The sequence below is a fragment of the Rhincodon typus genome, chromosome 23 (genome assembly GCF_021869965.1).
Source record: "Rhincodon typus isolate 14 chromosome 23, sRhiTyp1.1, whole genome shotgun sequence".
Classification (NCBI taxonomy): domain Eukaryota; kingdom Metazoa; phylum Chordata; class Chondrichthyes; order Orectolobiformes; family Rhincodontidae; genus Rhincodon; species Rhincodon typus.
The window spans coordinates 27,689,825-27,715,391 of NC_063354.1; the positions used below are offsets into that span (position 1 = coordinate 27,689,825).

General features: G+C 38.6%; 1 protein-coding gene across 4 annotated transcripts; it reads left to right on the plus strand.

The window, feature by feature from the left end:
• Positions 1 to 1,421: 1,421 nt before the first annotated feature.
• LOC109919968 (nuclear prelamin A recognition factor) lies at positions 1,422 to 25,567 on the plus strand. 4 transcript variants are annotated; one of them, XM_048610669.1, is made up of 13 exons: positions 1,422 to 1,440; positions 2,548 to 2,604; positions 2,892 to 2,996; positions 3,128 to 3,208; positions 3,298 to 3,441; positions 9,016 to 9,148; positions 9,884 to 10,018; positions 15,032 to 15,150; positions 16,436 to 16,565; positions 18,983 to 19,055; positions 19,165 to 19,302; positions 19,935 to 20,092; positions 23,475 to 25,567. In XM_048610669.1, the coding sequence occupies exons 3-13, from the start codon at positions 2,970 to 2,972 to the stop codon at positions 23,714 to 23,716; spliced, it is 1,380 nt and encodes a 459-aa protein (XP_048466626.1). In that variant the 5' UTR covers positions 1,422 to 1,440; positions 2,548 to 2,604; positions 2,892 to 2,969; the 3' UTR covers positions 23,717 to 25,567. The 4 variants fall into 4 exon arrangements, with proteins under 4 accessions (XP_048466626.1, XP_048466624.1, XP_020375585.1 ...); XM_048610667.1 differs by lacking the exon at positions 1,422 to 1,440 and adding an exon at positions 1,912 to 1,969; XM_020519996.2 differs by lacking the exon at positions 1,422 to 1,440 and adding an exon at positions 1,948 to 2,024.

The window sequence follows — 25,567 nt, forward strand, 5'->3', positions numbered from 1 at the left end:
AAACAGCTCTATCAAATCTCTGTTACAACTCTTTCTTTCATTTCAATATTCTGAAAATGAAACAAACACCTTATATATTAGAACAACTGTGACCACATTTGACAATAATTTATTCCTCAACCCCTATCATTGCTGTTCTGCATTAGCTCCCTGTCTCCTAGTGCACCAAGTCTAAAACTATTGTCCTTATTTACAATTTCCACTACAGCCTTACTTCACTACTTGTACAATATCTATCAGTGCTTTTACCAAGCCATCTCTGCAGCCCTCTGACTTGATTCTGTGTTACCCACATAAGTACATCATAGCCCCACCTAAGTATTTCTCATTTTTCGAATGGTAGATTTTTCAAGTACATAGGTTATACATTCTGCAATTAGTTCCTGAACCACCCTTCTACCACCCATCTTTAAAAAGTCTCCTAAGAAACTACCTTCTTGACTATGTTCTTTCTCAACTCTCCATACTAGCACTCATTCCATTTACTCAGATGTAAAAGGTAAGCTACAAAGAGAAGTCTGTTATTTTTAAATTGTATTACAACTAACAGGAAAAGATTGTATCTTCAGCATCTAGAAATTTCCCAATGGATGATTAGCTCATACCATAATAATTCTTTGACAACTCACCTCTAACCAGGAACTGTACATGTCTTTAACCATTTTGTTTCTCTAATCTCCATCAAAGCACTCTTAACTTACATTGCACCTTTTAATAGCATGGATTACATTCTACATGTACTGAATATTAAGATGTCAATTAATTCACTGTTGTAAAGCAGATATTTCAATACAGTTCTTAATTCTAATCATCCTTGCTTGGAATAATCCGTTGTTTAATGCCTTGTGACTGCTGAGTTCATCATAAGAGGCTTTCATCTTCACATAACAGCAATTTATGGTTTTCTATTGAGATAATGGTCAAAACACCACTAACGGTGCAGGGATAGTAGGAACTGCAGATGCTGGAGAATCTGAGATAACAAGCTGGATGAACACAGCAGGCCAAGCAGCATCAGATGTTACTGATTTGCTGTTTACCAGAAAAATCTAAGGCTTTCCGAAGAACATACACAGCACTAAGACACTACATCATCAGAAGCCAATTTGTTGAATGCAATTAGTTAAACTCGTTTAAGACAAGAAAATATTAACGTGTTGAGGCTGAAAAACAGCATGGTGATGATGGCAATCAATGTGCACTTTCACGTGCAAGAATCCAACCTGCCTTTGGGACACTTATGGTCTCGAGTCCTATCAATGTGATGCTGAAAGACGAGACAGTTGAGTTTTATTTTGTGTTCCTTCTGCTGTCTCTTTCCTGGTCTGTTCTGACTGAATGAATGAATAATGTGGATCTTGTGATTTCGAAAGGACTGTTGGCATCAAGGAAGAAATCTGAAATCAGAACATCAACTTGAGATGTATGCCGACTAGCGAGGTATTGAATGAAACTTATTTACTCCTAATATTCCACAATGCACAGTGAGGCTTTCCTTAAAGACAAATATGTAAATGTTGAAGGAAGATCCACGTAGTTTTAAATCACGTTCGGGAACAAAGTAAGAAAAGCGTTTGTAATTCAGACGTATACAGAACTTATTGAATGGCGCGCTATCCGTTTCAAGAGCAGTTTTAGATGGAAATACACAACTAAAGCAACAACGACATACATTTACAGTTCTAAAGTGGAACCCCGATCTTTGGAGGTTTTTTGTATTTAAAAAAGATGAACAAAAGCCATACCACGCTTTCTGCAGCTCTTCCTCAACGTATTGAGTCACTGGGAAGGCGTGAAAGTTTGTGCATGTATTCTTCCTCTTCCTTCTTGGAGATCTTTGACTTCTCATTGGCTCAGCCTCCGTGAGCCTGTTGTCCAATGGGGAGGTGGATTCAAATTAAATCTCCCAACCTTCCGGGATGATCGCCAAACAGGCTTCACAAAAGCTTCCTTTCAGCCTATCTTTATGGTTAGAGTCCCTGCCTTGTAATTAATATGCGGGAGTTACAGGGAATTTACAACAGGTCAGAGTTAGAAACCATAAAACTCAGTGGTAGAAGGATGTCTCACTTTTCTGTGAAAAGGCCAAGCTGAGGTTGAGTTCGCTCTACGTTCTTTCAACTTCATGCTTGTTTTTTTTTAAGTGGAACAAAAGCTGAGGGTTCAACCTGAAAATGTTTTCCTGAAGCTGTGTGAGACAGACGTACAGGGAGGTACTGAAGCTAACTGCGGGGTGTGGGTGGGGAAGATATGCGGAAGGGAGGAGAACTGAAGCCTCCCCCAGATGAGCTCTGCGGCCAATACGTGCTGTTTGTCAGGTTCGCAATGTCGCTGCGGGGGGAGGTGGCTCCGGTCTAAACTGCGGCAGACAGACAAGACAGACGGATAGACTTTCTCAGAACGGGGGCTGTGCCGGAGACAGTGACACTGCACTCGGGGAGGGGTTAGCAACTGAACGGAAGGAGGAAAAAAATGATATTTTAACAGCCAACGCTTCCTTCTGACATGTCGGTGCGATCTCTCATTTCTGGCGTTTACCTCCTGCAGATTGTAATTTGTGGACACGATCAGCTGGAATAATTTGGAAGTCCTCTACACGCGAAGGTAATTTCATTTTGTCCTTCGTGTGTCCATGGATCTGACTAGTTATATTTGTCGGGTTGCTATGTTTTGTGTGTGTGTGTGTGCGCGCGCGTACGGGGGGGAGTAGGGGAATGCTCACGGCCCCTGACCAGAGGACCATATTGGTGTAGTTGCTACAATTTGGAGGTGGGTTTGGGGAGGTTCTGGGTCTGTGTGGCTCCAGGGTTAAATATCAGCGCCGAGCTTTGGGAAATCCCGCGTGCGTGGTCCTCAACTTCAAAGGAGTCTGTCTCTTTGTGTATCCGCAGGCTTGTGTTATTGAAGCCGACTCTTGCCAGATCCGCGTTGTGGTGGAGTGAGAGGGAGGAACAGGCCCCTCGGTAGACATGAAGTGTGATAAATGTACTAAAAATGTAAGAAAAATCCTTTTGTCCTTGGCTAGTTTGTTTTCTTGGCCTTTGACTTTGTGACAGTGCTGCTATGAGTCGTTTAAAGGGGTTTTTGTACGAAATATGGCTGAATTCTTATTCATGTTTTAATGTAGAAATGCACTAAAAAACAGAAAAATACTGAAAACGAAAGTCTGGTCAACGACTCGAAGAGTCCCATCAGCGACAATGACGAGGTGAGGCCACCCAGAGAGAAGTGAATATTTTGTTTGGGGGGGGGTTAAGATATTGTGTTTATTATTAAATGCGCTTTGTTTATTTACAGGAAAGTGAATTTCACAAACTAGCAAATGCCAAAATATTTCTCAGTGACTGCCTGGCTTGTGATAATTGTGTGACATCAACAGAAAGTCTGCAGATCGCCCGACAGTGTCAAGAGGCGTTCCTCTCCGTTCTCAGCCTGAACCAGGTAAAACAAATAAAATAAACAAAAAGCTGTTCTGCCCATTAAACTGCGGAAGATGCAGTTTAAGTCAAGTTGTTGGACCAGAATTTGCTAACAAAACATAGGCTGGTTAAATGATTGCAAGCCCTTACTGATCTGTAACGAAAAGTGCAACAATTTGTGAGAAGGCAGTGATGATGAGTTGCCACTCGTCGCAGTTTGGTGAACATTAATATGTTTTATCAGTCTCGCTGTGTATTTCAAACAGTTCCTGTCTGGTAAGTACTGTTTAATCCCTTCAGAGAGAGTTAGGGCTACTATTGCATGAGCTAAGGGCCCGTTTTGGAAAAGATTTGCATTCCTGCTATAACATCCAACCTCAAATTCAGAAAAGGAGCAGGTAAATTTGTGTAGCTGCCTGTAGCTAATAAATTGCCTGCAAAGTTTTAAAAATATTTGATTGTTCTTACTTTTTCATTCTGTATTTTCCTCCAATCATCTTCTATTTTCTTCACTTTTATTCATATTAAATTTTAATTCACCCTATCTGTTTACCCATTGTCCACTCGGTTTCTTTCTCTGTTCCTTGTTTAAGGGGTTAGTCTGTTAATTCCATCATTCACAAAGGTCCCAGTTTCCCTCTTGCCCTTACCATCACACTTCACACTTCAAAACTTTATTGGAATTGGGAATGAGAGCAAAAAAAATCCAGCTCGTGACGTTCAATTGTGATGTAGTACTCCATCAACTTCCAGGCCGTAGTGTTTTCAAACGTGTCTTGATAGAAACTAATGCTTGACAATTACTGGAGTACACATCTAACTTTTGAAGTACACAGCATTGGCAGAAGTGACCTTTTGTAGACTTCCTGCAGTGTGATGGCTAATTTTGAGCTAAGGAAGTAGTTTCTGAAACGGTATTGCAATTTCATTAGTCAATTTGAGAAATTGACTATTTAAATAGTACATCATCTTTCCTTCTGCAAAGTTACCCAATGTCCGTATTACGAAAAGATGAACAATTGTGCCACAGCATTTGTCACTATTTTCTTGTATTGTACAGACAAATAATTAGATTATACTTCAGTAATTGGTAATTTCAATAATGTCTGAATTTACAGGCAGTAATACAACTCCAGTTGCTTCAGTTCAAGTGTATTGAAGGATCCCAACTAATTCCTTTGTATGTTTAATTATATTGCAACTGAGCAACAAAATATGAGTCTTGTTTCTCTTTGGGTGTTATCAATTCCATTTTCAATGCTTGATCTTTATACAATATATACATGTGTGTCTGCCTGGCACCATTTCTTGCATGTTTTCTTTCAACTCAATCCTCCTCTGAGCTGATGGAGCAAAGGTGATTAATGTATCACTCGTTGCACATACATTCAGACCCTTGTTAATGAATCTGGTATCTGTATCTCTGGTACAGAATACAATCCAAGTCCTTTCACATGTGAGTTGTGTATGTAGATTGTGGATTGTCTTCAAAGACTAATGTGATCAAGTTGAGAATGATTGATTGACTTCTGCCCATGGACGTGAGAAGCTCTATGTAATATTTACTCAAACAGGGTTAGAAGGAATTAACAGGTGAACCAACAACAGAGGATTGGCAGCTATGTGGATCAGCTTCTGAATCAAAAAGTAAAAACAAGTTTGAAATTTGAGTTTGTACTGGGTTTTAAATCAACTGCTTATGTTTGGTTTCACAGCTAATTTTAATAATTAAAATTAGCTAGTTAAAATATGCATTGGGATTTATCAGAATTTTGTTGAATTAAACTCCCTTTGTTAGCATTATAGGTATTTGTGTTGGTACCTAATGTGAAAGGATAGCATTAATTGATTTGGTTGCCCTTACTATGCACAAGAGATATTTTGAACGTTAGCTGCAACCTGCAATTATTGCCTCTCTTTAGAGTTCTATTTGTGGCTTGCAAATGAGTTGTATCATTTTGGGTAAATGTGTTATAAAGACTCTACTGATTTTCCTGATTAATTGCAGAATGTTGGGATTTGAAGGGCAGTATACATTGATGTTGTTATTTTGAATTTGGCGAATCTTCATTATAAAGCAAGTGGGCTCGTTTTAGTTCAGTGTCAAGTAGACTACTATTGTATGCCTGTTTTGGTCATGTGGATCTTTTAAGCTGCAGTGCATCACTTGTAACGTACCCTGTGGCGTAATTGGTGGCATACCTGCTTAGTACAGTCAAATCTCATCAGAACAGGGGTTCTAAGATTTTTGGATGTAATCAATATTAATTTGTGTCAACTTAATTTTTGTTTTAATTCATCCATGGGTTGTGAGCAATTATTTATTGGCCACCCCTCTACACTCTTGAGAAGATGGTGATTAAGTTATTTTTGATGTAGGTGCAGCCACAGTGCTATTAAAGGAGGTTCCAGGATTTTGACCCACCAATTACTGAATGAACAATGATATAGTTGCAAGTCAGGATGGTATATGGCTTTAAAGAAGAACTTGCAGGCGGTGGTGTTCCCATGCATCTGCTACCATGGCTTTTCCTGGAGGTAGTGGTTGCTGGTTTGAAAGGTGCTGTCTGGAGTATGATAATGTAATGAACTGATCTGAAACAATTTTCTGTAGTTCCATCCAGATGTGCCTTTGTGCTTTTCAGATGCCAAGTTCATTACTTGTGACATCAAGGTGGTGAGAATATATCTACATGAGTACAAGTGATACCTTTTATTTTTGTGGGCTATGTGGAACATTTTCTTGTTCCAGTCCTGCTTAAATTAGCTCCTCCAATTCTTTTTTTCTGATACATTGATGACTGTATTGGTGCCAGTTACTGCTTTCACCCAGAACAGGAAATCATAATCACGTTTTTGCTTCCAATGGCCATCCTTCTTGTACCTTCACATACATAGTCCATCTCTTGCATTTTGCTGCCATCCACACCTCTGACTCCATTTCTGGGGATTAACTATCTACTTGTGCTCATTATAAATCCACAAACTTCCACAGCTCCCTTGCCGCACTTACTCTCACCCTACTTCCTTTTAAGGACTCCATTCCAATCTCTGTTTCTCTACCTTCATTATACTTGTTCTTGAATCATCGGAACAACAGCACTTCTGATGCGTCTTCCTCTCTCCTCACCCAAGAATTCTGCCTCCCTGCACTGCGCATCATTATGACAACAGAACTCTCAATTGTCTGTCCTGTTCCCAACATTCCTTCTCCCAAAACTGTGATACGTTTCTCTTTATAATCCATTCTAACCACTTCATGTCCACATTCAAAGGATCATTTGTAACTTCCAAAGCCCCCTCCCCTGTCAGCATTCTGAAAATACCATTGTCTACATGACACCCTGGTCTATTCAATTAGCACCAATGCCTCGTCGTCCTCCTCGCAGCATCTTCTCATGTAACCTCAGAAGGTGTGACAACATCCTGACTTGGAACTATATCACCGGTCCTTTCACAGTCGCTGTGTCAGAAACCTGGAACTCACTTCCTAATGGCATTCGGGATGTCCCTACATTCTCAAGGCTCAAAAAGGCAGCTCGCCACCATGTTCTCTGGGGTAATTAGGGATGGCAATAAATGCCACCCTAACCAATAATGCTCACATCCCATGAACAAGTAAAACAAAAAAACCCACCCTTTTCTTGCCATCACACCAACGGAAGCCCCAAACACACCTTTCACATAAAACAGTGATTTATTTGTACTAATTTCAGTTTGGTCTACCATATCTATTGTTCACCATGCATTCTCCTATTCATCTCCATTCAATCTGCAAACATGATCGATCTTATAGCTGTTTGCCATTGTAATTCACCACTTTGCTCTCCTGCTCACGTTTCTATCCTCTGCCTGCTACAATGCTGCACTGAAGATCACCACAAGCTCAAAAATACCACCTCATTTTGATTAGGAACTTTACAGCCTCTGGATTCAACATCGAGTTCAGCACTTTCAGACCATGAAATCTGTTTCTCCAATTGTTTTTTTATTTTTGACCATACATGGGTCTTAACCTTTAATGTTTTTTGTTTTCAAACACTTAGCTGTTATTCTACCTGGGCCAATGCTTTGCTTTGTTTCATTACTACAACAATTATCACTACCTTTGCCTTTTGTTTCTATATATTTGCCATTCAATCTCTCCTGCCTGCTGCTGTTACCAAACCTTCCCTTTCGTCCCTCTCCCCTTACCCCTTTCAACACTCAAATTTCTACCTTCCTTCCATTCTGAACAATTTATTCAACTCAAAATGCTAACCTTGTTTCTGTCTCCACAAATGTTACCAGTCCTGCTGAGTATTTCCAGCTTTTTCTTTTTTTTTTTTTTTTTTTTTTTTGTTGTTGTTTATTGCTGTGCCTTCATCATTGTATACTCAAAATCCTGGAACTCATTACCAAATAGTATTTTAGGAGTACTTTTGCCATGTGAACTGTAGAGGTTGTAGAGATGCACAAAATCTAGTCAAACATATCTAGGGATGGGTAGTAAAATACGGCTCTTATCCATGTGTTTACACCAAGAATCAAAAACATATCTAAATAATCATTGAAGTATCTAAATGGACCGCATTCAGTAGCTGCAGACACTGATGGACTATTGTACTTTTGGTTGATGCGAGTATTTCCACAAGTTTAAGATCTTTTCAACGTTTAGATGAGCGATTTATGCATTCAGAATTGCTTTGTGCATTATGATTACACGCAAAAACAGGACGATGTCTGATTTTTGAAGGTTTTTTTGTTGAAAAATGTCTTGGTCTGTAAATATGGAAACCTTTTCTGAATCACTACAGTGAATGCCACAAATATGGCAGATTATCTTTTTGTTGTTCAATTTTCTCGCCATCCCTCCTAAAGTTGATGACTTCTGAGTTACTTACCCTGGGAACTGACTTCTTTATGTCATCCGGGTCTGAGGTTTCAGAGTCGGTAAACTGTTTGTCTGTGGAGGGCATCACAGATGGGCCTGTGGCATCTCACAATGTAGGACATTGACAATATCAAAGATGAGCCAACTTCAAGGTTTTAGAAATGTAATCTGACTTCATTTTTGCCAAATTTCTACTTCAGTTAATGTTAATTATTTTTGTTAAATCTCTACACACTTGTCCCATTTCTTTCCAGTCTGAATCAGTGGAGAACTGCCCTAGTCTGTGCTGCATTTCAGATCCCAGATCCTGTCCATTACTTTTACTTTCACTTCTATATTACAAACTGCCTTTCAACTGCTTTGGAGCCAGTCTCTACCCCGCCTACCCCCCCTTTCTTCTTTCTTTCTTCTTTCTTCTTTCTTCTTCCTTCCTTCTTCCCCCCCCCCCCCTCTTTCTTCTCCCCCCCCCCCCCCCCCCCCCCCCCCCCCCCCCCATCCACAGCCTGCGTGCGCACCATTCTCTGCTACTAGAAGCTGTATCCATGCCTTTGCTATTAATAGACTCCAATTCTTTTAATGCTATAGACAACAGTTTCCCAAACCTCCACCTGATGCACATTTTAAGCCTTTGAGATGCAGTTAAAGCAGCTCTTTAAGTATAAAGTAACAACTTATTGATTAATGGGCGATACTAATAGATATGTCCTTTTCCTTTATTTGTAGAGATGTGATGTGTCCAAACACAAAGTGCTGGTAGTTTCAATTTCCCCGCAATCGGTGCCCTATTTTGCTGCTAAACATTGTATAAATGTTACTGATGTAATCCAAAGACTTTCCGGATTCTTGAAAGGCCTTGGTAAGTAATAATGTTCTTAATACTTTTGCTCTTTTTGGCTTTGATGAGATGATAGATGCAGGATGCAACATCAAAGTGGAAGTTACTGTAGATCTCAGTGCTTTGATTGTGAAGTGCAAGTTATAAATTCACAAGAAGTTTTCCTTGCATTAAGTAAAGCAAACCTGAGACAATTTACATCTGTGACATTTTAGTGTACTACTGAATAATTTACAAACATTCTTTGCAAAAATGTCCACATCTCTCCATCACCTTTGATCTTGTGATGTAATATTTCAGTTAGTCAGTTGTCAACATAGTCTTTTATCATACAGTTTGTTTGATCTTTAAGCACTGAGTTTAAAGAAGTACACCGCAATATTCTGTGGGGCTTAAATCACTAACAACAATGCTATTTGGTACCCACTCTGTGATTTGAATTTCTGTATCAAAGCTAATTTCAAAGTGAAGTTGCCTCTCATTAGTACTTCAGTCTCTCCTTGATTCTCAATGTGTAGTCACAAGCCTCTCCACCAGGTGCTAATAGGTCTTCCCACACTATTGCTCATAGTGTGAGTGTAATCAATATAAGTAGATGCAAAGATGGTATATTTCTAGCCAGAAAATCCAATTTTATTACATAGCTGTGTTTCAGTGTAGCAGAGAAGTTCTCAACTAAAAGTTCCAAAAGACTGTGTTGATGTTGAGAGATAAATTGACTGTCTGTCAATCAATACTAAATGCTTGGCTTTTCAGGAGTCCATTATGTCTTTAATATGACATTGGCAGCTGATTTCAGCCTTCTCGAGAGTCAGAGAGAATTTGTTCAGCGCTTTTGCCAGAGAAGCCAAGACCAACATGCTTTACCAATGTTTGCCTCTGCCTGCCCAGGTAAGCCACTTAATACAAAATATTTATGATGTTTTACCTTTGCTGAAGTAACAGTCAAACAATTGAAATTCAAACTGCTGGCTTCACTTAATTTCTCTCCCATATATCATTGACTTTGGCACCAGTGACTGTTCCTTAAACAAATCTAAATGAGTTACAAATTGTTCTGAAATTTCTAGGTTTCATGTCTGTTCAAATAATTATTTTTGTTTGTCCTTCTACCATACAACTGTCACAAAGAATTGAATTAGCAAATAGTGCTGATAACGATTTGTTTTATAGTTGGTCTGCAACATGTGCCACCTAGTTATCAGTATAAATACTGGTTGCCTGAGTGTTTTAAAACTGTGATTAATGATGTACACACAATCTCCATTATCACTCCGATATACTCAATGTAATTCATATAGTAACCTTTCTCTATTAAAAGCCTCAGAATATTGCAATGATGATCAATTCAATTTCTGTATATTCATGTTCCCTATTCTTCTGTCCTCTGCCCACTCTGTATACATTTACTTTTGGTCTTCAAAAAATATAGGTTTAAAGGTTTGGTGTGACGGCTAATGTGGCCTACTTATCAGTGGGCCTGCAAATCTGTACTGCCATTCATGAAGATCATGGCTGATCTGATCATGGTCTTAACTACATTTTGCTGTCTGACCCCCTCATGTATTTTTGATTGACCAAGAAAGATTCAAAGAGTTATGTAACTCAGGCTTGAATATGACCAAAGGTACAGCCTCCTGTTTTCATGCATGTTTTTTGGGTATATTTTCAGGCAAGCAGCTCTAAAGTTTTACAGAATATTTTATAAGTTGATACTCGTAGTGATCTATCATATTGGTAGGCTTATAAGGCAATGGTTTGTGCTGTTTAATTTTGAATTTTGTTATTGAGCTAGGCATATACCATCAGAAAATACAAAATCAAGCTCTTGGGAAAATATCTGCTAATTATTACCACAAGCTATTTGATGAATGTTATTCTAATACAATAGAAACTTGCAGCAAACAAAGGGCCTACTCAATTCGTTTGCCAGATTTTTGCAATGCAATCTAAAACTAATCTCCTTGTCCCACTGTCTCTTCCCAGATTCTGTCACTTTTTCACTACTTCAAACATTTATCTAATCTTCGCTCGAAACGTGCAGTGGGCTTCCAGTGGCAAAACACTTCACATTGTAACAACTCTGTGCATAAAGAAATTTATCAGTCCCTTTCACCCTCAGATTGTAATTGTAAATAAATGGCCATTTGTTGCTAATCTTCCAAATGTAGAAATCTTCCACTTTTAAGCTGTTCATTGTCAAAAACTGCAGTTAAATCTCTTGCTGTTCTTTGTTCCAGTGAAAATAGTCTGTCTCTCTGAAACCTCCATAGTCATTCCCCAACTCCTAGTCCATGTTTTGCGCTCCCTGTGGTACAAGTGGCTGAAAGATTCACTTTTGTGTCATAATCAAATATTGAGAAACCGAATGCTTATGTTGATATTGATATGAAAAAACATGGTTGCATGTACTGTCTGATTTGGCACTTATATTGTAGCTTAATTGTTACACTTGAGAGATTTGTCTTAAATAATAAAGCAAGATCAAACCAGAAGTGTAATTGATGTACTGTTAGACAGAAAGAGCTGGATGTTCCTATCTATGAATAAGTGCTTGAGGAAAGGGAAGTACAGCTATCCCTCTTTTAGCACTCTTAATGTGTTCCTATAAAATGGTATACTAAACCAAAATCTGTTTCCAACAGAAATAATATAATTAAGGGTTAATTTCCTGGCCTGTAATTTTACATTAAAAGGCTCTTTTAACTATCATGAATTTAACTGACCCAGAAATTCTCTTTAATAACACTTTCAATTTACCCACTGCTCACCAACCCTCCCACTTATCACCTTCCCCAATCACCCTCTCACTTGTTGCCTCTCCTGATTTGCCGCTTCACTCTAACCCTCTCAGTTGTCACATATCCTGACTTGCCACCTCTTCCACTCCCCACCCTTCTCAAACTGCCGTATCTCCTGACATGCTGGCCCTCCCACTAACTCACTGCATCCTTTGGCAACTCTCTTTGCCACTGTCTCTCTCTTTCTCATTGTCTTACATCCCACTCCTACTGTTGTATTATCCAAACCCTTGCTCCTAGCTAGAGAACATGAGATGGGAAGGAGGGAGCAGGATGGTTGCAGAAGGGTGGCAAGGGGTAGGACTGAGGGGGAAGGGGTGAATCAAAAGAGGTGGTGAGTGGCAGTCTGACTTTTTTTTTTAAAAGCCCAGTTAAAATGGTAACATGCAATTAGAACAGACTTTAAATGGGGTGCACCTTTATTGGGGAAAAATAATAACCGGATAAGATTTTGTAAAAGAATTATCTGTCCTTCATATTTTTTTTTTAAAACTGAATTGACGGACCAATTCCGTCATGTTACCTTTTCGGCCGAAAGCAGTGGGATTTTGTTTTCTCATTCCTGGCAAAGCTTTGAAAAACTGAACCATGATTCAGCTTGTTGCATCTATAGGACTATGATCGTGACCTTTTTGTTAAACAGTCAAATATTATGCAACTGCAGGAATCATATGATGCCCATTATGCTGCTTGCACGTGACTAAGTGAAAGGAAAAACAAGTAGGCTGAAAGCAATATGACATGGTTGCACTACAGTTGGTAGGCTGTGTCCTCAGTGAGTCCTACCTCACCAATTTACTATTGTACTCTTTTTGAAGTACTGTTAGATGGAAACAGCTGAACATTCCTATCTATGAATAATCACTTGAGGGAAGGGAAATGCAGCTATCCTTCTTTTAACACTCTTGATGTGTTCCTATAAAGTGGCATGCTACAGAGAAATCAATTTCCTGGCAAATGATGTAATTAAGTGTTTTGCTGTACTTTAAGTGCTATAGCCCTTAGCTTAATTACTGTTGCAGTTCTAAAGACCACCAAATTATCAGAATTGTTTGGCCTCACTTGCTATCTTAAGAGGGGGTATTTTGCACTTTCAGTAAAGCACTCTGCCTCTGTACCATAACATTGCCAGAAATCATCTGCCAGGCACTAGTAGTATTTCTTTTGTAGCTACATTGTTTCTTCCAATAACATCTTCTGACAGAAACCACCTGTCAGTAGCTCTAAGATAATACATACCATCCTGGAGTATTCCTCTTTTAATACAAAGATCCAGTACAGCTTGTCATTGACACCAGGAGAGTAACTGTCTGGTGAGGCAGCCTGTTTAAAATGCTGCCTCTCAGCTTGAAGAAAATATCAATCTACAGTTGGTTCAATACTGAAGCAGCTGCTTTTTGTACTCCTTTTGCAAAACATCAGCTTCTAGTACAGAGGAATAATGCTTCCTATTTAAATGTATTGAGATCCGAGGGAGAGTGGCTGGCAGTAGGAGAAAGGGCACTGAAGAGAGAGGGGCTGATAGCCAGGGACCTGAGACCAGAGCAAAGGGCTGGGGATGGGTAAGACTCTGGGAACAGCTGGGTTGAGGAACATGGAGGTACTGTTTTGAGGGGGAAAAAGTGGGAGGCTGGATGCAAGTGGAGGCCTACTGTAGCAAGAATCTGAGGGTGAAGGGAAGAAATCCGATGGTAGGAGGGCAGTGTGCTGTGGGATGAAGATGGGAGCCACGAGTGACCCTGTGACTACGCACATGCCTGCATGTGGTCACGGACAGACCATGGTAATATATTACAGTGGAGCAAAGACACCAGCCATTTCCGAGGCACCAAGCCATTTGACCAAGACCGAGCCAATGTTTCATCGTGTATGTGTAGAGGTGAAGTTGAGGTATTGGTGAGAGGCATAAAATTCCAATAACTTCATCGGCCCAGCCCTTCAGGCACCACTTGTGACAGTCCAATGTGCAGTCTACAGACTGTAGGTCACTTCAGTGCATTAAACTAGGGTGGAAGCAAGTCATTCATGGTGCTAAGGGGCTGACTAAAAAGAACAGATTGGCATGTATGCTAGGAGCATAATCTCAATGCTTAACATTTGCAAGCATTACAAATTTCAGTTCTGCTTTAAATATCCTGTGGTGTTCAGCATCATTTTACCTTCATTAAATGTTTAAGAATCATATGATCAGTGCCTGTATTACTCAAAACTCATCTTGTAACAACATATCCAAAGAGCATGTCGAATTTGTGACCTACAGTGGAGATCTTGGGTAATTATGTCCTCAACTGTTTGGCGAAAGCCAGAAAGTAGTTGTTAAACTGGGTCAGTTGTACTACAAGAAGTGAATGTGCTTAGACATGGGGGTAATCAAATCTGTTTCATTGGATAATTAACACTTGCCATATTACTGGAGTGACTCAATTTTTCCAACTTGGCTTTTGTCAATGTGATAGTTTACAAATTGGAGCATTGTCTTTCAGTTTCAATGTGAATTATACATTTTAAATTAGCATCTATTTTCTGTTGAAGGGTTTTTTCAGTCTTTTGAAGCATTAGGTAATCCCATCTATCAACAGTCTGCAGTAGACATTTCTCCCACCGAATACCTAGGGAGCAGGGAGGTTTCCAGACATCTCCTAACTCTCTCAGTAATTCCAATCTAAAACTATTACAATTAAAATTACCAGGATTCTAGAAAGTAATACTTGGGATATATGACACATCTGTACATAACCTGTGTCAGCAGCCAATCTAAAACCATACTCAAATGAGCAATAGATGAGCCCTTTCCTAGCATATCTCTGAATATTGCAGGCATCACTTTGTGGTACTGCAAACTGGTAAAGTCACCATAGTTTTACCAGACCATAGGACTGCTGTCTCCTTAGAGAAGTTTAACCTGAGGGTCACCACGCCTCAGGTGAGGGGAGAGGTTGAGAATGAGAATTTTTCAGTAACCTCAACCATTTCGGGAATTGAACGCGCACTGGGGGCATCACTGCATCACCATTCAGACAACTAACCCCCTTGGAAACTGCTTCAACAAAGTGCTTCATCCTGTGGCCATCGATGTAACATGAGTATTGGTAATCTTTTGCAGGCTGGATTCGCTATGCTGAAAAAGCCCTAGGCAGCCTTGTACTTCCCCACATCTGCACTGCTAAATCACCACAGCAAGTCATGGGCTCTCTGATAAAGGACTATTTTGCCAAAAAGCAGGTAAAGGATTAAAGGCATCATTGTTTAAAATGTTTTAGCCTTGACCGCAGTTCCATTCTCAGGCGTTGACTATCGTCATCGTGTTTGCATTTGGTTTATCCTGTTCCTGTTGTCCTGGTCAATGTCGCTCACGTAATCGAAACTACATGTTTAAAAACAACACATGTACACATTGACCTTTAGTCAGCTTGAGCTGCTGTGATGGAACTCTGGCACGGAATCACTGGTGTGTTCGTCAACGTGTCACTTTTTTCAGGCAATGAGTTATTTTTGATTTCCAGTATGAGACATGAAATTGCCTTGCTATTCCCTCACAGAGCTACTCATTGCTGTGAACCTTTTGACAATCAAGACTATAATAAGACTAACAATCTTGATTAGTTGCAATGCTCATGGCACTCTGATGAGCTCCCAGAGATATCAGTCAATTTGCACTAATCATCAGCTGAAGTGCTTAAACAAGGTACTTTCCAGAAGGTGAAGAACTGAAGAACTTTGAGAAAAGGCAGGCATTAGAGCTGCAATGGATCATTATTTGCTACTTAACACAAAATGAATTATTAAAATACTGAATAACAGCAGCTCACTGAACAGTGCAATGTTAGACCAATCAGTGTGTTATTTCCTTCCAATATGCACTGCACATCATCTGTTTTTGATATTTCAAGGAGAAATAGTCCATTGGTTATTTTTAAACAGTAAACTCAAAACTTTAACAGTTTGATGCAATTAGAGGCATTTCTTTTGGGCTATCACTTTTTTTTGTAGAGGATGAGAAGTAGAAAATGGGGAGAAAAATTTCCAGTTGGTGGAAGGATTGTAAGCCAGAGGGCTCTGGGTAAATGTATATGGCATAAGATGTAATGGTAGTGTGAAGAAAATCTTTCACACCACAAGTGATTCAGTTCTGGAATTCACTGCCTGCATGTTCAGTGAAATAGGATCAATTAGGCTTTTAAAAGGAAATTGCAGAGCGACAGGGAAAAGTCAAGAGAGTAACACTAGGTGAGTTCCTTCATCAGAAAGCTAGCACAGGCTTGCTAAGTCAAATGGCCTCCTCTAACACTGTAACCATACAATCGTTTTATTAGGAAGTTGTAAATGCTGTCTATGCTGTAAGTTTCTTTCTGAATAATGTTGGTTGAATAAATTCTAGAATATGCCATAAATCAAAAAGCAGGTAGAAAATATTAGCAATGATAATTAAGAACTGTTGGTGTATATCGGCATTCAATGCAAAGCAAAATAGCAGTACTGAGTTATTTTTAAATTTTTTTTTTTCCAGCATCTCACCCCAGATAAGATCTTCCATCTAGTTATAACCCCTTGTTATGATAAAAAATTGGAGGCACTTGGAGAAGACTTTTACAGCAGTGTTTACAAAATACAGGGTGTTGACTGTGTATTAACTTCAGGTAACATTACTGCAGTAGATTTTTGGAAGCTTGATTTCTAACCCTTTGTAAAAATGGGCAAATATTAATTGATTGTAAGATCAAACAGAAAATGGGATGATAGTTGACTATATAAACAACAAAGGAAAAACAATATGATGCAACGTAATTAAGTGAAGAATGTGAGTTGGTTAAATGATTCACAAAATATTTGACCTTTTAAAAATGTTGGAATTTTTTAAATGTTTCAGTTAATTTTTGTTTTAGGTTTTCAGCATTTATAATATTTTAACATTTTCTAGATTTTTAGTGTATGCCAGATTGGAGACGGTCCAGAAAAGGTTTACAAGGTTGTTGTTGGGGCTGGAGGGTTTGAATTACAGGGAGAGGCTGGATAGACTGACTGACTTTTTTTTTTCACTGGAGCATAGGAAGTTGAGGGGTGACCTTCTAGCAGTTTATAAAATCATGAGGGGCATACATAAGGTGAATAGCAAAGGTCTCTTTCCTAGGTTAGGGGAATATTTTTAAGATGAGTGGAGAAAGATTTAAAAGGAACCTGAGGGGCAAGTGTTCCACACAGGGTGGCGCGTGTATGGAATGAACTGCCAGAGAAAGTGGTAGATGCAGGTATAGTTATAACATTTTTTAAAAAAAAAAAAGACGACAACATTTGGGCAGGTAGATGAATAGTAAAGGTTTAGAAGGATATGGGCCAAATGCAGGTAGGTGGGACTAGTTTGGGAAACCTGGTTGACGTGGACAAGTTGGACCAAAGGGTTTGTTTCCATGCTGACCTAACTTGATGTAATCCCAATATGACACTATTTCCCACGCATGTTGACTATCCCTAATCAGTCCTTGCTTTTCCAGTTGCATGTTAATTAATTTGCACCATGTCACAAACATTTTGTTTTGCTGTTAAGGTGGGGCTATATGCATTTTAGGCTGAATCTGTTAACATGACATGGAGCTGACTGCTGTTAATTATACACTAAGAGACTTTATTCAGAGTTTAATGAGTAGTCTGACTAAGTATTTGGTTATTCTTAAGTGCAATTGATAAGTTCATTGAGGTTAAAGTCATTCTGGGTCCAGCATTTCATGAACACTAGATGGATACCTTTGGTCAAATTTCACTCTCCAATGCTTACAATATTTTAATTATAAAAATCTTATTCTTTTGTGGGGTCTATATTCAATAATGCATCTTTCATAGATTTCTCATAAGATGAAGAATATAATGTGCTATACAGGGGAAACATGTTAAAATATGGCAATTTTGTTCTTGGTTCCGCGTGAGACATGTGTTAATCATGTACACAGCTTGGGTTATGGTGCTGTTTAGGGGAGTTCTGATAGCACATAGGGTGTGGTCCCAGGCAGGGAGGGTGGGTTGTGAAAACACGAGATAGGGATTCAAGTTTTCACTAGGAAAGTATTGAAAATTGCTGACTAGCTACATAAATTCAAAGTACTATGTGGGACCTTCTTTGGAACTTAGGTGCCTCCCAAAAGAGAAAAAAGTGAAGAAGCACGGTGGTAATAAAGGTTGAAGTGATACTAATTTGTGAGGAAAAATTGCTGAAAAGAAAACTTGGAGTTTGATATATCACACATTGTGCTGGTTATTTTGTGCAGTTTTTGCAATAAAACTAAGGAATCCTTTTTGAGGGAATGGAAATGAGCCATGAGTTTCTCACCCTTGCTTAAAAGGTTTGAGAGATTTGATTTTTAAGGAACAGTTTTTTTTTGACGGTAGTGGGAAGATTTGTGCTGAAGGCCAGAGTCAGAATTAAGAGCATAATTGGATGAGAGGATGTGCGAAGAAGTAGTGTAAAAGACTGAAGAAAATTTTGAAAAGTATGGGGAAATGACCCTAAGGTAATAGAAATTGAGTGAAAGTTAGAGGGAATAAAGAGCATATGAGAGTAGAGTGGGAGTCTGCTTAGGGCACGCAAATTGGGTGGGATGTCAGAACAAGAAACTGGAGTCACCAGTAGAATTGCATTGTATTTTCTGATGGCAACATTAACTTGACTGCTGTCAACTTAAATGTTTATCACTGTAGGTACTTGCAGCATTTGCTGTAAAACATGGCTACATTAAATTTGCAGCTTTTGATTTTGAAATTAAAAATAGAAATAAGGATGTTAAATTTGCATATGAGTCAATCAGCTGTTACTATAACAGGTGATGGTTCTATACATGGGTTATTTTTAGCAAATTATTTGTGATATAGGGTGGTGTCTGGAGAGGATAAATGCAGCATATGTGTGTCATTTCCAAAGTTAAATCCAGCAAAAGAGAGAGGTGTTATAAAAAGCCAACAAATTATTGAAGACCAAGTTCCTTTTTTAAGCTGAGATAGTGCTTGTGCAGTGTTTTATTCTTACACTTTTGATGAGCACTTAAAACATTTATGTTCTTTTTTTCAGGTGAGATAATGCAGATGATGGAACAAAAAGGTCTCCTTTTGACAAATGTGGAGCCAGCACCTTTAGACAATATGTAAGATTATAATTGTTTAATTTTAATTTTACTTTTAATGTGTGTAATGGAAACTTCTTTATTTGTAAATAAATGCAAATTTCTTAAACTTTTTTTTCCTCTGGTAAAGGTTTGAAGGAATTGGTGATATGTGTATTACAAGACATGATGGCAGAGGGTCTGATGGCTTCCTAGAACACATTTTTAAATATGCTGCTAAAGAAATCTTTGGTATTGAGGTCAATGAAATCACATACAAGGCACTCAGGTAGGTTTAGCTTTTTAGAAACTTCTTGTTGCAATTATCCACAGTTTCAGATTGCTTTCACTTAATGGCTTAGCAAATGTATCAAGTTTCGTTTATGTTCAAACCTATCTGGCAGTGTTTTTCAACTATTATTTAAAGTAACTTTGAGATTACCGAGCTGGATGGTTTTGTATGTGCTCTTGTATCTCCTAAGCATCAAATTACATTACACTATTTTAGGACATCTTATTATACTTGATGTATCTTGGAGATAAAGAACCATATAAATAACCACACTAGAATCTGAGTACTTGATGGTGATGTTGCTTCCTGCCAATATGCAACAGAAAGTCAGGGTCCAATGTGCCCACACTTGTATATTTTATACTTCAGTGACGGCTTTGTGCCTCCAGTACGCTTAGAAAATTGTCCCAATGTGTTTGCTTTGAGGGTGCTGTTTAAAAAATATGTTGCAAAATGTCAAGTGAACTGACCATTGCATTATATCACCTATGAGCAGTTATGGATTTAATTAAAAACACCATATTTGAACCTCCTCGAGGGCAAAAGTAAAGATTTGAGAATGTCTGTCTTCTCGGACGTATGTTGATTTTGTAGAGCAAATGACTTTATTCTATTATTCCTGTTTTTAGGAATAAAGACTTTCAGGAAGTAACTTTGGAAAAAGATGGTGAGATTGTTTTACGATTTGCAGCTACCTATGGATTCAGAAACATTCAAAATATGGTTTACAAACTGAAGAAAGGGAAGTTTCCTTATCACTTTGTTGAAGTTCTTGCATGTCCAGGAGGTAATGTTTCTTTGACTTTCATCCATTCAATGTAATGCTTTAGCGACCACAGTCAGTATTTTATAACCCATTTCCGGTACCTGGGAGAAGTTGCTGAAAGATGAGACTTTCCTCACAGTTACTAGTGGGGAGTAAGAATTTGTGTGAAATTGATGAATAATTAAAGTGGACAATTTGGAATCTGATAGTAACTGTGCTGGTTAGAGCAAAAAAAACCTCAACATCCTTGAATCATTTTTCCTAATGAGGAAAGCTTGATTTAATGAAGCAGAGGATTGATTCAATGAATAATCCATCAGGACACTCTAATAATGGATGAAGGAAGAAAAGGCAGATCAGAGGAACATATTACGAAGTGATTAGCTGATCACAGCTACCCTCGCCAATTTAAATTGAGCTGTTTTGTGGGGTGTCTTGCTATACACTAACAGGTTTTGTTTGTAAAAGTGCTATGTAGCTTAAAATTCAACATAAATTTTTTTTAAACGGCAGCAAAGCATACCAGAAGTTCTAAAATTAGATATCATAGACTTTATGGACTTGCATAATTTCAGCCATGGCCTTGATAGGCATCTGCTATTCAGCACTAATCTCTTGATGGGGAAAATTGATCAGGGTCCCTGCTGTCAATTGCAATCCAGTATTTCTATCTGAAATACCGAAGTATGAACTATAGGAGCAAGATTGCATTTTCCCTTTAACCTTCCCAAGATTTGAATACCCTACCAATCTTCACTGTTCATGCTCGCATGTAAAATCGATACCTGGGTCATGCATTAGCATCGATTTATTTATAGTTTGTATATCTGTTTCCATTGTGCAGTTGGTACTTGATGACGGTTTTGCTGCTTTCACATATGTAGAGTTGCATTCTTTTATTTCTGAAACAATCTCAAAATTCCTTACTCTAAAGGCTACTAGATCTCAAGGTGGAATCTTACCAGAAATTGACAAAGTATCATTTTTCTCATGGAGGGTTTTGCTGTCTGAACACCAGCAAGATTTCTCCCCTTACCTTGCCCAAACTCACCTCATTACGTATGCACCTCGCCCCTATGGTATCTCATTCATTGTCTTCCCCAACTCCCCATATGCCCCAGGTGGAAGTACTGGCTGCTCCATGACCTCCTGCAGTTCCTTACACTGGCACCATCTTAAAGCTCAGCTGTGCAACTGGCCATGTGCTGGCAGTCCGTTGCTGCCCAGATCCTGTCAATTATCCCAGACTTGTTGGGCAGAGAGAAACTGGCACACCCTCCTTGCAAACAGGGAGGTCCTGGTGCATGGTGGGAAGCTGTCCATGGAATGTGCTGAGATATTGGTGCCTGGCTCCAAGGTGGAAAGCCAGAGGAACAAACAGTGAGCTCCAGCTCTGAATTTCACATTTGGGAATTGTTGCTGTCTATTTCCTATCTTCGGGTGGGAGAATAGGAAGCTGCAGATCAATGAGGCAAGATAACATAGTGTGGATGTTCATATATGCTGATACTTGAAATAGGCTTTTCACCAGTCATTGACGAGAATTCCATCTTGCTGTTCAGTCCATTTGGTTTGAAAATGGGACTTTTTGTTCTCTGTAATTCTCCCCTATTGTGCTTGTCATTCGGTGGCTGAGAAGATTCTGCCCGGGATTTTTCATTCATTGCATTGCCTTGATGTTCACATTCTACAATATACAATGTTGAAATGTAAAGGGAACTAAACTGTTCATAAAAAATACTATCTGATCTGGAAGATGGCATCTCTGACAGTGCAAAACTACCATAATGTTGCCCTGGAGTATCAGTTGTGTCCTGAGATAGGACTTGAAACCACAGCCTTCTGACTTGGAGGCAAGCATACTCCCACTGAGCCACAACGGATGCATGAAGCCTGTAGTCAGTAACTCTCCTGTCTCCCCAAAACCTGTCCAACATGTACAAGGCACAAACCAGGAGGGCTGAAATATTCACTGCTTGCTTTGAATGCAGTTTCAACAACACACAAGGTTCAACATTATACAGGAAAAGCTGTCCGTTTGATGGGGAATCCATTCACCACCTTCAACACTCGTTCGCTTTACCCCCACACAGGCAGCAGTGTATACCATTGGCAAGATGCATTCAGCAAAGCTGCTTCAACAGCAAATCCACTATCTCTACCACCCAGAAGGACCAGGGCAACAGATGTGAGGGCACACCACCATTTGCAAGTTCCCCTCCAAGCCCCACAATGGCTGGCTTGAAATTATATTGCTGTACCTTCACTGTGTCACTGGGCTGAAATCCTAAACTTGCCAATAGTGGGTATAGGTGCACCTACACCCAAAGATGCAGTTGTTCAGGAATACGGCCCACTGCCACCTTCTCAAGGGCAACTACAGCTAGGAAATAAATACTGACAAGCCAGTGATGCACATATCCTATGAGCAGATAAAAATAAATTTTTTCTTGATGAAAACATGAATGTACCTTCCAATGTTGTTATTTGAAATGGGTTTCAACTTTTTATGGCATTTAGTTTTTTTGCTCCAAGATTTTCATCCTTGGACTTTTTTTATATTTTGTGCTGGATTCAACCCAATTCATTAACTTCCCATCTTTCTTTAAATGAAATTTAAAACTACAGCTTGTGCAACCAGCTATGGATTACTTAAACAGTCCGCTTCAAGCATCATTGAAAGCTCTTAAATGAGCTCTGCCTGTGACAAAATTGTTTTAAAAAGCGTCAACCTATAACAGTTGTACTTGGGTAGCCGTATAGGTAGTAATCTTAAAAGAGGCATTTGCAGTGATTTTAAAGCAAAAAGGCAGTGAGCTTAAAGTTAATACCAAATTCAACACTGGTTCAGTATTTTTTAAATACGTGAACAGAGCTTTTTTTAATGAAGTCATTTGGAAATGGTGAGTTAATCTGTGTGGCCATAGACTTGGAGTAATGATGATTAATTTTTTTTTCTTGAACCTAAATTATGTTGATCTTAGTGACTGATACAAAAATTCTTTTCATTGTCTGAGGCCAATGTCAGCTCACCGCCCCCCTGCCCACCCCCGCTCCCTTCACCATAATCTTGAAGGCTCATGTGGAAATATTTATTGGTTTAGCCTACCCTCCCATAGCTGAGGGAGTTTCCTTGTCTCCTTTCTTTTATTGTTCACTGCTCTCTTCCTCTTTTTATTCTGCATTTAGTATTGACTCACCTGTATGTGAAACTAAACAATTTAATTGTTCAGAGCACTTAATGTTTATGCACAAATGAGTTAAGAAATTAGAGGTTGATCTGAAGTTGAAAATGTTTGTTGGTTCTGGCTAAACAATTTCCTTTTCTTTGAAAATCAAAACCTTGCTTTCACTGATTGCTAATACCATTTTTTTTTTTTTCCTTCTTTGGTTTACTCGAAAGGATGCCTCAATGGAAAAGGTCAAGCAATGACAGAGGATAGGAAGATGGATAAAGACTTGCTGCACCAGATGGAGGGAGTGTACACTAGTCAGCCTGTCCAAGTCCCAGAAGCCAACATGCATGTCCAAATGCTCTATCAGGAATGGTTGGAGGGAAGAAATTCCACCAAAGTTCAAGAGGTCCTGCATAGACAGTACCACGCATTGAGTGAAATGTCAAATAGCATAGACATCAAGTGGTAGGCCATCTGGTTCTGGACCACAGGATTTTTGGAATCCCAATTCAGGATTCAGAATTTCCCCAGGGAACATTGGTACTCTTTTGTACTAATAAAGGTGCAATTTAGACCACATAACTTCAGCCACTGAGATACAAAAGTAACACTTTTTTCTCATGGTAAGGGATACAAACTTAAAATATGTAATTGTCCAGGACTTTGTTCTCCATGGATATCTTTGGGATGTGCTTGTCTTTGAAGCCACTTGATGAATGTTGCCATTCTTTGCGCTTGCTTCCATATGAATACAGCCATGACATGGCCAGAATATAATACATAAACTCAATTGTGTTTTTCTCAGAAGGAGGATCATCAGTGATGTAAAAATAATACTGTGTTCTTCAGATGCTCCTCATCCTTAGAATTCTTCTTTGTAGATTATACAATTTATTTTAATGTTTTATATATGTCTGTATGGTTTTGAGAAGGGGGAGTTGTCTAGAACTGAAGGAACTAAATTGATGCTTGACCTTGAAACTATGAAGAAAAATGTGTATGTCAAAAATATTTGGTTGTGGTCTCCATTAGCAACCTACAGTTTTGTATCTCCTGACTTTGCAAATACATGTTAGTATACTTAAGGAGCACTTGTGATTGAAAAGGACTATATCTGTGGTTCAGATGTTAAGTCCATTAAATCTAAGCTGGATAACTCAGTTATTGGACATTTTATTAATTCAGTCCGTTCAAGGTAAACTTTTTTTACAGTCCTGTATGTTCCTGTTGTGGGCATTTCTATAATCTTTCAATTGTAAAGATGCATTTATGAAGATTAATGCTTACTCCATTAGCTATGGTCTGATGACACAATTGAATGTAGTCTCAAAATCTGCTATCAAACTTTTTTTTTGAAATGGTGCATACTCGAAACAGACTAGCACTTTACCTGCTAACATAAATACATTTTTATTTATATTTAATGGTACAAAAATGAGTAATGTTTCAATTACCCTTCATTTGAGCAGTTTTAAGTGACTGTAGTAGTAACTTCTGTTCTTTAATGAAAGAAGTTTGTCTTCATAATATATTGATTGCTCCCCCTGCCCCTGCTTTCTTCTTTCCCAGTTCAAATGTTTGTTTCCCTTAAAGATTTTATAAAAAGATCTATTTCTCAAAGTTGGTGCTGTTATATGGTAGGTATTGGAAACAACTCTTCAGTGAGTTCTGCAATGCCCTCCCTTGAACTTCCTAATTTCAATTATTACACCTTTTCTAATCAACATACCATCTTACCATAATAGTTATAATATAATGTGCAAGTAAATGAGGCATATCTGAAATAGAGACAAGAATGCTTATCATTGTCTGTCTACTTTTACTAGTGTATGTTGCAATTTGATTTGTTTTAACAAATGATATCTTTGATATTGCAATACACAGCTTTGAGTTAGAATATGACCACTTTAATGAGTCACTTTTAATTGAAATGACTTGCTTCATCCTTTTTTATAAAAACACCTTTATCTGTCCACCCAACTCCACTTCCATGAAAAGAAATTAGTGCTTTATATATACACCATTATAATAAATTTCTGTGAATTTACCATGAATCATTTTGCCCTTAAAACTGAGCATTAAAGTATGGAAAATTGATACTGGTGCTAATGTTAGGAAGTTGGATCAGACACTTCAATGTATCAGACACATTTCTTTTGAAACTAAATATTGTAGTTGGGGCTGTAACCATTTAACCCCAACTCCAATGTGATTGTGAACACTGTAACATTCTCTAAGCTCAACTCCATGCAGGTTGTACATGTCTTGCTACCAAGTGATATTAAATAAAATTTCTGGAATTTTTCATTTGTAAATTTAA